The sequence below is a fragment of the Python bivittatus genome, unplaced genomic scaffold (assembly GCF_059951505.1).
Source record: "Python bivittatus isolate LINGU-HERP-01145 unplaced genomic scaffold, Pbiv_v1 ctg000940_np1212, whole genome shotgun sequence".
In the NCBI taxonomy this organism is placed as follows: domain Eukaryota; kingdom Metazoa; phylum Chordata; class Lepidosauria; order Squamata; family Pythonidae; genus Python; species Python bivittatus.
This window is the reverse complement of record NW_028277123.1, coordinates 340,245-353,431: the sequence shown is the minus strand read 5'-3', so window position 1 is coordinate 353,431 and position 13,187 is coordinate 340,245. Positions and strand designations below refer to the sequence as shown.

At 47.2% G+C, this 13,187-nt stretch overlaps 1 protein-coding gene across 1 annotated transcript in view; it reads left to right on the top strand.

Annotated features, from left to right (window-relative positions):
* The window catches only part of NXN (nucleoredoxin), a 68,763-nt gene that overhangs the window by 33,540 nt on the left and 22,036 nt on the right, over nucleotides 1–13,187 (top strand). Inside the window, exons 2-3 of the mRNA XM_088131310.1 lie at nucleotides 10,804–10,921; nucleotides 11,599–11,732. Of these exons, the coding sequence (XP_087987436.1) occupies nucleotides 10,804–10,921; nucleotides 11,599–11,732 (252 nt within the window). The remainder of the gene's footprint in view (nucleotides 1–10,803; nucleotides 10,922–11,598; nucleotides 11,733–13,187) is intronic.

Here is a 13,187-nt window from a genome sequence, read left to right as displayed (position 1 = left end):
AGGTTGGGAGCTGGAAGCACTGGTCGGCAACTAGGCAGGGCAGGAAGCCAGCAATAACCTTGGAGGCCTGGGTGTCTGGCAGGGAGGGCCAAAGGGTGGGACGTCTGGATCGAGGTCCTCGTGCAGGTGACTCATCCCGGGTCCTTGCCTCCTAACATCAAACCCCCATTTATCCAGTGATGTCATCGTGCCCGCGTCATTATTTTCGTGTCATTGCGGCCGGTTCTTCGAGGACCTCCCTTGCTTCTCTCACTTCAGAAGAAGCCAGGGGGACCTCCCGTGCACGCTTTGTGCAAGTGAAAGGCTGTGTGCAGTTTGCACACTCATGCGTTGCAGCTGACGCCAGCTGCATCATTTGGATCAGCGTTTCTCAACCTTGGCAGCTTGAAGATGTGTGGACTTCAACTCCCAGAATTCCCCAGCTGGGAGTTGAAGTCCTCACATCTTCAGGCTGCCAAGGTTGAGAAATGCTGGTTTGGATCATTCAAATGATGGCATCTTAAGGCGGGAGATCTCGCCTGTCCCTCCCCAGGCCACCATTTCTCCCAGTTTACTACTTCTGTGCCGTGTTTCTCTTGCATCACGATGCTCTTATTCGCTGGGTTTGTGCAGTTTTAGCACACGGGTGTGCGAGGAGCCCCTCTGGGTGCTTAAACAAAGAAGCTTCCTTTTTTACAGCCTGCCAACCCCTCGTAGGCTAATTTGCCGAAACTGGCACCCGTCGCAGCCCGGGTTTCCAGCTCCGATGGAATCATCGGAGTTGGAGAACAGCTGGAATTCTGCACACACAGCGGGACAAGTTGTAACCTACCAACTCACCACAGTGGGAGTTCCTCGGAGTAAACATGTACAGACTGACACTATAAATCTAAAGGACTTTTCTTCCCCTCTCCTCTTCTGCTCTTTTTGCTTTTTCAGCTGCTGCAATTTTCACATCGCTAAATGCCTTTCTGCCCTCATGAGGACTAGAGACATCCCCTCCTTTTTAAAATTTCGTTCTAGGCAGTTGCTCTGGTGACATATACCAACGATACATCGTTATATAAAAATTCTCTTTACGATTATAACATACTGTAGTGTACATTTCAGTCCTTTCGACCACATATTTTCCCACTGTATATTAGAACCAAAATTTTTAGCCCACTTTATCGTACATTCTTTGACTTGTTTTTCTTCTGTTTCAAATTTCAGTAGAAGTTCATATGTTTTAGCGATAACATGTTCATCATTTGTACATGATTCTCTTTCAAATTCAGTGTTACCACGTTCAAAACCAAAAGTCCTTTTGTCTATTTTAAATCTTTCTAGTAATTGTACGTAGGAAAGCCGTTGACATATACATCCTTCTGATATCAAAGCCTCTCTTGATTTGATTTTGAAGTCTCCCTGGAAGAATTCCAGTATATCACCATTAAGTTAATCATCTAGGCTTAATTATCATTTCTCTTCTAAAATGTACTTCTTGTGGTGACAGCCATAAAGGTATTTTCAGACGCAACCTAGATTTGTATCTATTCCATATTCTCAGTATGGCACGTCTAATAAAATGATTTTTAAAGTCTACGTTAACCTTTGCTTTATCATACCATACATAGCCGTGCCACCCAAATCTCAAATCATGCCCTTCTAATCCCAATAACCTTCTGTTTCTCAGCATCACCCACTTTCATCCAAACTAAGCAACAAGCTGAAAAATACAACTTCAAGTCAGGCAGACCCAACCTTCCTCTTTCCTTTGCATCTTGTGATAGCTTATATTTAACTTGTATTTTTCCCCTGCCACACAAACTTCGATATCTCCTCTGCCACTGTTGAAATGGTGCATCAGTTGTCAGAACAGGTATTGTCTGAAACAAAAGCATCCTTTCAGGCAAGACATTCATTTTTATCACAGAAACTCTCCCCAGCAGTGACAGTCATAGTTTCTCCCTTCTTAACGTCCCTCTGCCACCAGTTCTTCTCTTGATTTTATCTTACATTCCCTTGACGAAATTCTAGTATCTCATGATAAATACCGAATTCTAGCATCTCACGGCAAGTTCCTTTTTAAAATTTCGAAAGGAAAGTTGGCTTGGTGAGAGCACCAAGGGGCGGCAGCTGTGGGGCACCGCTGCTCTTCGGCTTCGGAGCTGGACCGCTTCCCCTCCAAACCGGATGGATCCGAGTGCCGTCTACCTCCGTGTTGCGTAGAGCGGATCGTCAGAGATACAGCAGAAGTACCCAGCAAAATGGGGATTACCTACAGAATCCTTTTCCGATTAGGAGTTCCCTTTGAAAAGTCAGCTGTGCATCTCTCTTCTTTTCCATGAACTAAAATTAAATTGGGAGGTTGTTTTCTCCGTGGGAGGCTGTAGGGGCAAAAGACTTTTCTGGGTATTACTTTTTTTTCAGGATTTCTGGCAGTCCCCCTGCCTACCTTTAAAGAGGTTTCTGCTGAAAGGGGGGCTGAATGAAAATCTTAAATGTTCGCCACCTGCTTGAGGAATACGGAGTCTGGTGTGGGTTGGGGGGTGTGGGTGAAGGCCAGACCAAATAATTTGGGGAGGGGGTTCTAGGGGGATAACCCATATAGGTCTATTGAGAGATTCATATCCCCTCCTTGCCTTTAAGCAAGCTCTTTTGCCCATAAGGCAGAGTTGCCCATGGGGTGTGTGTGTGTATGTGTCTGTGTGCGCGCGTGTGCAAACCTTCTTGTGCAATCCCCTGGTTGTGCATTGCACTAAAAAGGGGCAGGGCTTCCCTTGCACCATTACAGCTGCCATCTTGACCTTTCTGACCCACTCAAGGGCCCCACTAGAAGAGCTTTCTCTTTTTTGGGGCTGTTTTCGCAATTCAGATTTTGAATTCTGGGGCCCTTTGGAAGCAGCAGGGAACAGCTGTCTGAGAGCATCTGGAAGCGTTCAGAAAACTGGCCGTTGTGTGTTTCTGCAGGCTCAGAGCCTCAGTTTTTGCAAGATCCTCTTCCAAATTGAACATATGCCCTGATTTCATTATCTTCTTCCTGGGAGGATTGGAAGTTTGTGTGTGTGTGTGCGTGTGCACATCCATGTATACATGTCTGCTTTGTCCTATTTACCCTCCAATCACGCATCATATCTAAGGACATAGATATATCTACTGCGTATCTGAGATTTATTATTATTACGTTTCCATGCTCCAAATCAGGACGTTAACAAGTGTATGAATGGATGGTCGCCTAGGGTGAGCAACAAGTCACCTCCTGCACAACCAGGCAAAGTTGTGTTTTCGACAGAGCAATGTGGGAATTTTCTTCCTGGATTAATTAGCTGAGCAAAGCATAAAGATGCAAAGGATAAAGATCTTTTTGCGGTTTGTCAGTAGATGACATCCTCCCTTAATTAACACAGGGCTGTCTCGTACATGAGAAACTAAATTTCCCAGAATGCCTTAGGGTGCCACCACATCTAGGGCATTGTGGGAACTTTAAAATGCAATCAGACTCAGCGACTCAGAGCTGTTCAGGGCATATTGCAGAGGTCTTAACTTGCCTCGGGGCAGTTCTTACACACACATTTAGTATTCCTGAACATAGATCCTTATTTTTCACCACGCTGGGAAAATCCTTCATATGTCTCTCCCCTCTCCCTCCTCTAGAAAGGCGTGCAAGGTGTCAACTGTCATTGCAACTTGCCTTAGAGATTTTTGAGTTCCCTGTTGGCTTTTCTCCCTTGGGAAGAAGAGTTGAAAAGTATTAGGAATAAAGGAAAAAAAAATGATGAAAAGGAGAATGCAGTGAAGCCGTGCTTGGGGGTCAGGAGGAAAATGGGCAGGAAAAGAATCATCGTTTCATTCTCTTTGCGACTTCGTAACTTGAACTCAGAGTCATCTGGAGCAATTAACCCCCAAATATTCTGTGTTTGCAAAAGAACGGTTTTGGCCTTGCACGTAGTGAGTTTGGAGACGGAACGTCTAGATCAGGCTTCCTCAACCTGGCACCCCCCCAGAAGGGTTGGGACTCTAATTCCCAGAATTCCAGCCTTCAACTACACCAGCTGAGAATTCTGGGAGATTTAGTCCTATCCCTTAGAAAGGCCCCTAGTTGGAAAAAGAGGTTCTAGATTCAGAGATTATTCTCTCCCCAAACTGGTGAGCAGGAGCAGCCCGGATGGGTGGGGAACTATTGTGCATCTCGCACCTGGAACTTTCCAGAGAAGGTATACTGTGCTGACCCAGTGAAGCTTTCCTTACATTTTTGAACCCCTGCTATGGAGAACATGCAGATTTCAGAACTATATCTTCGTATTCCCCCCCCCTTTTTTTTAGGCTCCTGTCTGCTGTGAGGGTAGAGGTTAGTGGGCGTTGCTGGCCCCAAGAAACCTTGATGGATTAGAGTCAGGCGATGGGTTGGGTCGGGTTTTTTCGTTCTTGCAAGTTTCCTTCATAATGCCCCTTTGTGTCCTGTGTTGGAAACGGGTAGCGTTGGACCCAGTCCAAAATCCAGGCTGCCACCCAAGTCTCAGGTGGGGCTGCTGGGGAAGAAGCAGGAAGGCAGCGAGGCCCAGGGCCCGCATCGAGTGATCTCACGCCGATCGCCTTGGCTTTAGCATCGTATTAACCCCCTTTTCTTCTTCTGATGGTATTCGGGGCACTCGCAGCCTCCACTTGCCACCCCCAAGCCTGCTCTCCCCCGGCGAGAAAAGCCCGGTCAGCCACGAGCAACTTCTTTCTTTTCGGCCGGCGCGTTCCAGTTTAATTGGCTAAGGCTTTTCTATCTACTTTGGATTTGTTATGACAAGTAAGATGGGCTCTTCGGTGCGGAGCCAAGCGCACCGCCGGGTGGGATGAGGCGTGCAAACTGGGCGAGAATCGGGTGTGCGGAGGAGGGCAGGACCTGCTTCTCGTTCTGTGGGCGTTTGCCACCGACCGCCGGCCTGTCCCTCCCGTTGGGACGCGGCTCTTGGAACGGCCTCCCCTTCTGTCCTGCCCGGGGAAACGGTCTCCCTGCGTCCGTCCGTTCTCCCCGCGTGAGGCGCGCGGCCACCGAGATCGCCCTTCTTTTCGTCTCCGTTGAATTTCAGCTTTGTAGGAAGAGTTGAAAGAAGCCACCTTCTGGCCCGGAGAGCACTGAGTTGGCAGTCTCAGAGCGTTTTGTTCCAGTAAGCATTGTTTCAAAGGAAATCAGAGTCTCTGAGGTCACGCGGATTGCCTTTCATCTGTGCACGGGAACGCCTTAGAGCAGGGTTTCTCAACCTTGGCAGCTTGAAGATGGGTGGACTTCAGTTCCCAGAATTCCCCAGCCAGCATGCTTGAAGATGGGTGGACTCCTGGAATTCCCCAGCCAGCATGCTTTAAGATGGGTAGACTTCAGCTCCCAGAATTCCATGCTTTAAGATGGGTAGACTTCAGCTCCCAGAATTCCATGCTTTAAGATGGGTAGACTTCAGTTCCCAGAATTCCATGCTTTAAGATGGGGTAGACTTCAGCTCCCAGAATTCCGTGCTTTAAGATGGGTAGACTTCAGCTCCCAGAATTCTGTGCTTTAAGATGGGTAGACTTCAGCTCCCAGAATTCCGTGCTTTAAGATGGGGTAGACTTCAGTTCCCAGAATTCTGTGCTTTAAGATGGGGTAGACTTCAGCTCCCAGAATTCTGTGCTTTAAGATGGGGTAGACTTCAGCTCCCAGAATTCTGTGCTTTAAGATGGGGTAGACTTCAGCTCCCAGAATTCTGTGCTTTAAGATGGGGTAGACTTCAGCTCCCAGAATTCTGTGCTTTAAGATGGGGTAGACTTCAGTTCCCAGAATTCCATGCTGTAAGATGGGTGGACTTCAATTCCCAGAACTCCCCAGCCAGTGTGCTTTAAGATGTGCTGGTTGAGGGATTCTGGGAGTTAAAGTCCACACATCTTCAAATTGCTAAGGTTGAGAAACATCACTGTAAAGTGATACTTTTTACAAGCCCAGATTGTATACTTTTTTCCTGGTGGTGTTCTCCAGACAGATGCTTTTGATGTTGCTACTGGATAGGGAAGCTCTGTTTGGCCAGGAAAGGCGCGTATGTCCTCGTTCTTTCACTCGTAAAAACCTGAGGAGGGTCCTATGAAATCAGACCCAGACTTTTGCAGAGGTCTGAAATCACCAGCAGATGGTTTCTTAAGTATAATCTAACTTTTTCCTGGCCCGCCCTTCTAATCTTTCCTTCCTTGCTCATGAACATGAGCGAACCGCTTCTTTCTTTCACGAACTTACTTTTCCATCAAAGCACAGCGGTTTTTGAAAGGCCCGGCTTTGATCTGCCTGCATTTCACAGGCTCGCTTTGGTGGATTCTGGCCCCGCACCCGTGAAAGAACGAGGCTGTTCTGACTGAATCCGTCCCTCCCAAACACAGCTAGGCTTTCATTGCAAAGCAGCAAGGAAGCCTGCTCTGAAATACACGGAATACTTTTTATTTTGGGGAAGATGAAATGCAGCACGCTTGTTTTGCTTCCTTAAATACCTATTAGTAAAAATTAATGCACGCAAATAAAAACAAACTTTGTTGATATGATTGAGAACTTTAATACATGAAATAAATACATTGCACGAATCCATTGGCTTAGCTGGGGGTAAAATATATGGGCTTCGGAGTTTTAAAAGCCAAGTTGGTGTTCCTCTTGGTGACCAAACCAAATCTGATGCAAATGATTGTTGGTGTATCTTTAGGAATTTGACTAAGTCGGGTGAAGAAGCAGCAGATACGTTGGCCCGACATCTGAAGCTTGGTTAGGGCTAATCTTGGTTATTTTAAGGGCCTATCGTATTGGTTGGAAGGAAGGAGAAGAAGAGGATGATCACCAGCAAAGTAGATGGACTCACTTACAGCGGCGATGGGGGCATCGTTGGGAGACCTGAAGGACCAGGTTGGGAACCGACCATCATGGAGAAGGTCCATCTATGCACTTGCTGTCAACACTGACTTGATTGATGGCCCATAACCAATTAATGAGCATGAAGACCCAGCTCTCTGAAGAAGCCCATAATGCTGGAAAAGGTGGAAGGAAAGAGAAGAGGAGGAAAACTGGCACCAAGGTGGATGGACTCAGTTACAGCAGCGATGGGGCCACCATTGGAAGTCCTGAAGGACCAGGTTGGGGACAGGTCCTCCTGGAGAAGGTCCATCTGTGTGGTCCCCAAGAGTCAACACCCACTTGATGGCACATAATCAAAATCATGTTGGTCAAACCCAGCCCACTTGGTTACTCCAAACAGAGTCAGACCTGATTAGACCTTGGATGAGACGCCACCAGGAAATCTCAGGGCTGTAGTCTGGCCAAGAAATTGAAGCACCATCTTGGAAGGAGCCAGTGGCAAACGCTTCTGTATTGTTCCCAGGAAAGCTACACAGATGTGCCCATGAAGTTACCGGGAGTCGTGCTGGGCATCAGGACGACTTTATGTTGAAATTGTGCCAACCTGGAAATGGGTTAATGTAGGGATCAGATCGGGCATTGAAGGAACAGCACTATTATGTACGGCTGGTGATCAGGCGTTGCCCTGGCCATTTTTGTAACTCCTTAGATCAGTGTTGTCCAAACGTGGCTCTTTAAGATGAGTGGACTTCAACTCCCAGAATTCCCCAGCCAGCCATGCTGGCTGGGGAATTCTGGGAGTTGAAGTCCACTCATCTTAAAGTGGCCAGGTTTGGACAACTCTGCCTTAGATCATCTCATCAAGACCAAGTAGCAAAACTCAAGGATCCCACGTCATCTGTTCTTCTGTAAAATCTCTCTGCCCAGCCTCTCGAAAGAATCACCCACCCTTCTAAGCTGGTAAAAATAAAGAAAGAAATGAAATCTACACAAAAGAGCAGCACTTTGAACTGAGACACTCCCTAGCAGCCCTGTTTTAAACTGATTGCAGTTTTTGAACAGTCTTCAAGGGCCGCTCCCAACCCAATGCAGCCAAGTCCACTGAGAGATTAACCCCAGTGAAGGATAACCATGGCCAGGTGACGATTTTAACCCTCCCGGGGCTGTCATAAAAACTGCCGGAGAGCCCCCTTTCCCCAATACGCTTCAGGCGACCTTCCCTGCCTTCATAAGGACTAGAAAGCGGTGGAATTCTTTCTCCGATGATTTATTCCGTGACCAATCCTGATTTTCCCCAAAGGACTGAGCAATGTGTCGTTCTGCGGCACAACACCCTGTGGAACATAATGCAGCTGTTGAAACTTTGCGAACCTCAAAAGAAAAAGTGCTTGGCTCGACGGGAACTGATCCTTTACGGCCCTGGAACCTTTTTTAAAAAATCATCCTCGTTTTCCTGACTCAACGTCTCGCTCGCTCGGCTCGCTTGCCTGCCTGTTCTAGCAAAGTTGTCCTCTGACTTCCCGGAGCTCCGAGCCACAGCGGTCAGCTGTAATGCGAGGACGAACCCACTTGCTCTTTCCAGGCCAAAAGAGCTGATGCAACTCCAGCACCCGGCCAAGTGAACACAAGGATTTTTTCCGTTTTTAAGTGGACACTCCGCTTGGGAGTTTGCAGAGACATCTTGGGACGGGTCCAAATTCCTCCTCCTCCTCCTTCAGGGTCTGCTGCTTTTGAGCAAGCCGTGGTTGAGTGAACACAGCTGAAGGGTTTCCAGTTTGAATGGCAAACGAGTCCCGGGGCAGGGCTGTTTAACGCTGCTAGAAATGGGCTTTCATTAAACTCAGTAGCGCCACCGTGATGCTGATGGAGGAAGGAAGGTCTGTGCATTGCACGTTTAAAAAAGGAGGGGGGTTACAGGTGGCTGTGGCCACCATCTTGACTTTTTTGACCTCCTTGGGACACCCCCGATGGGATGGCCTGCTGGTGAGCACCTCTTAAGAAAAGCAAGCAGGGCCAGGATCGAAACGAACCGAAAGTTAACGGAGCTTTCGTTGAACTTGAAAGAAAAGTCGATGGAATTACTGAAATAGTTGACGGGATGGTGTTTCGGCCTCTTGTTTTGAAGCATTTGAATTTGCTGGGACTCTGAAGGGGCTCTGCAGAGTTTTCTGAGAGCCACTTGTGGCTTTGCGCCTCTGGTTATGCGCCTCTGGCATAAATAATTAAATGTGGGCTGAATTAAAACTGCGGGTTAGCCAGGAATCTGGACCTGCCAGCCTTGTATCCTTTCCAAAAACTTCTTGGAAGAAAGGCTGCATGCAAATAGGGGAGGAGGAGGAAGGGGCAGGAGGTTTAAAATAAGTCAGTTTCATCTGCATATGGCCACTGTTAACTTGCGGAACTCATTGCCCCTGTATTTGGGGGGGGGTCAGTTTGACCCCAGCCATTCATGTGGCTGTTCGCAAAGGGAAGGGGTCATAGCGTTTTTGAAAGCCTAATAGTGAAGCAGGTAATTGCATAAGTGCCTAAACCAGTGCTGTCCAAACTTGGCCACTTTAAGATGAGTGGACTCCAACTCCCAGAATTCCCCAGCCAGCATGGGAGTTGAAGTCCACTCACCTTAAAGTGGCCAAGTTTGGACAACACTGGCCTAAACAAAGGCAACACAAAATAATTTAATCGGAGAGTGAACGGTCGGGGGTGCAGAAATCAGAGCAAAGGCTGAAGCCGAATCGGTGCGGTAAAATTCTGTTCTTGACGCTTGTTTAAAGAAACCTAGAGTTCTTCTGATTTGGCCACCTTATAAATACGATTACTGTTCCTGGGTCCTAATGCAGAAAGGATTCCAGTCTCATTGAACAGTTTTGATTCGCTTAAGAAATCGATTCTGCTGCAGTACGTACACTCTTTAAAAGAAGCCAATTTTGCATGATGCGTACCCTCAAAGTAACCTCCTTCTCTCATAATAACCATGAGGAATGTGGCGTCCTTGGGGTTCTCTGGGCTGGGTTCTTTTCTTGCAAACGTTTCGTTACCCGGCTAGGTAACATCTTCAGTGCTAGAAGGGAGGGGGGTTTGCTCTCTGTTTATGTACAGTGGCCTGCCCTGCCAGTGTTTGTGGGGGTGTTTTTTGGTTTTTTTTGAGGAATGCCTCTTTCCACTTCTCGCTTCCCACTTCAGTAACTACTCTGTCCTGAACATTCATTTAATCCATGTATTTCAAAAGAATCTGGTTGCTGAATGAACTGGAGAGGGATTTTATTTTAGTTTTTGTTTTTTAAGCTGCCTTAATTTAAGGCTTCTCCAATTTGAGGCCTTCTGGGTTGATAGGATTTTGACTCCCATTGTCCACAGCCAGTGGGGACCTTGGAGGTTGTCCAGATAATCCTCACTTAACAACTATTCATTTAATGACTGTTCAAAGTTACAGTGGTGCTGAACAAAGGGACTTACAACTGGTCCTCACACAACCATTGCAGCACCCCTGCGGTCACGTGATCGCAATCCAGGTGCTTAGCAACCAGCTCACACTTATGACGGTTGCAGCGTCCCAGGGTCATGAGATTGTCATTTGCGACCTTCCCAGCCGGCTTCCGGCAAGCAAAATCAGTGGGGAACTATGTGATTCGCTTAACGACCACTGCAGAAAAGGTTGTAAAATTGGGCACAACTCGCTCAACAACCACCCTGCTTAATTTCCGGTCCTTATTATGGTCGTTAAGCGAGGACTACCTGTAATCCCACATATTTGGAGGGGAAAACGGGCACAGCCCATTCACCAACCCACTTGTGCTGATGTCATTGTTAGAGTGATGCAACAAGCTTCTCATAGCTGCTCATAGTCTGAGTTGTGATCCAAAAATGGAGCACTGGAGGAGGGTGGGGGAATCAAGCATTATAAAGATAATTCCTTTCTTGCTTTGCACTCTGTTACTGCATTTCGGTTCCATCGTGTGTTTTTATTCCCCTTCCTTTCTTCTTGTCTGCCCTTCCAGTTGAAACTGTGGAACAAATTCCGGGTTTCCAACATCCCCTCGCTGATATTTATAGATGCCAACACTGGAAAAGTGGTTTGCCGGAACGGCCTGTTGGTTATCCGAGATGACCCAGAAGGTAAGAGGAAAGATGGCGTGTTCTTTTGGTCGGGCGAACGTTCTTCCCACCCATCCAGGTCATTTCCCGTTGTTAACCAAAGTCGCCCCTTTTCCCATCACTCAGCAAAGAGGGAGGCAGGGGGATGTTTTGAACCAACCCATCTTCAAAATCTCCTCGAGCTGCTTGAGGTGAGCAGAACCTTCTTTCTCCAAAGAGCTGATAAAAAGGAGAGCAGCTTGAACGAATCCGAAGGGACGGTGGACGGATTGGGGGGAAAAATTCAGAAATGGTTGTTTTGCTATTATTGATGCCTTTTCTCACTCTTTCTGCATTGAATCAATAGCTTAAACTGGTGTTTCTCAACCTTGGCCGCTTTAAGACGGGTGGACTTCAACTCCCAGAATTCCCCAGCCAGCCATGCTGGCTGGGGAATTCTGGGAGTTGAAGTCCACCCGTCTTAAAGCGGCCAAGGTTGAGACACACTTGCTTAAACTGCTTTGGGAAGAGAGTTTTCCTTTTTAGCCCAATGTTTCTTTTTGCACCAAGAAGGCTTCGCTTGGGAGGGGAGCAAAATGCGTTGGGTGTCGTAGGAAGAAGAGAGAATCGAGTCCTTGCCAAAAAAGGCTTGCAATTTCGAAATACCGATCAGCAGCCTCCATGAGTCTCGACCGCCTCTTTCGGCTGTCCCCCTCCAGGACTGGAGTTCCCCTGGGGTCCCCGGCCGTTCAGCGAGGTCATTGCTGGCCCTCTTCTCCGAAATAGCGGGCCGCCCCACGACAGCAGCGTCCTGGATGGCTCTCACGTCGGGGTTTACTTCTCTGCACACTGGGTGAGTTTGCTCTGGGGGGAGGACCGGGGGATATTTCCATCCTGCTTTCCGGAAAAGGTTTCCCTGAATTTTTTTGCTGTCGTGCCTTGAAATGGCACAACCTTTCAGCGTTCTTTTGCGGGCTGCAGATTTGGGCTACGGGAAGTGTTAAATGTGTTTTGAGCGGGTCAGAGTGATGGATTCCGTCTTGAAGTGTTTTGTTGATCCTGATTTAGGAAGTCAGACACGTTTGCCCCTTCCTTCCAGATTGACTGATGTGCAAAGAATGGATGTTCTGGTTGCAGGGGAAAACTTGGATCCAGATGCAAAGAGGTTGAACTGCAGATATTTTGGGGGTCCTGCAAGGGACGTGCTAAAGCAGTGTTTTTCAACCTTGGCAGCTTTAAGATGGGTGGACTTCAACTCCCAGAGTTCCACGCTTTAAGATGGGTGGACTTCAACTCCCAGCATGCTGGCTGGGGAATTCTGGCAGTTGAGGTCCACCCATCTTAAAGTTGCCAAGGCTGAAAAACATGGGGCTAAAGGATCCATTCTCTGCACCCGTTTTTTTTCCCCCAAGGAGGAATCCAACTTCCTATCTGGGCATGTAGCAAACTGAATATATCGTGCTTCAGTAGACGCAGTGGCAATTCATAAGTATCAGCGATGTGCAAAGCATTTCAACCTCAAGCTGTTTTGCATACGAATTACGCCATTTGGAAAAAGCAGCTTCCGCTTCTCTTTCTACATTCAGAGTGAATTGTTCCAATGGTTTTGAAAGTGTTTGGGGCTGGAAATCGCTATGCTTGACTTTGAAACACTTTCATGATGGTTGAGGCTGCTGGTTTGGGGGGGAAATGACCATTTTGACCTTGAAATGGGCTGTTTACACCCCCAGTAAACACTCATCAGTAGGGCTGTAAGCTGAACATTTTGCCCTTAATGTTGTTTTTATTTCTGATTAAATTTAAAGAGACAGTTTGTACTGCATATTTTTTGTGTGGTTCTGTGGCTCTATGGTTAATTTTTACAGGTAGTCCTCGCTTAACAACCACAATAGGCACTAGAAAATTGGTTGCTAAGTAGGGCGGTCATTAAGTGAGTCGCCACGTGACCGGACCCAATTTTACAACCAATTTTATGATGGTCGTTAAGTGAGTCACATGTTTGTTAAGCGAATCCAGCTTCCCCAATGGACATTTTTGCTGGGATTTGGTTAACAACCACGTGATTCACTTTACAACCGTTGTAAAAAAGTTCGCAAATTGCAATCACAAGACCACGGAGGGTGGTGAGACAGTTTGCAATGGTCATAAGTGCGAGTACAGGTTGTAAAGCACTTTTCTGAGGCTGTCATAACTTTGAACCATCATTAAATGGTCATTAAGCAAGGACTACTTGTATTCTGATTTCTCTTTAGCTTGTAATGGTGCTTATCTGTCTGCATTTCCTAGAGGGAATTTTCCACCGTATTGG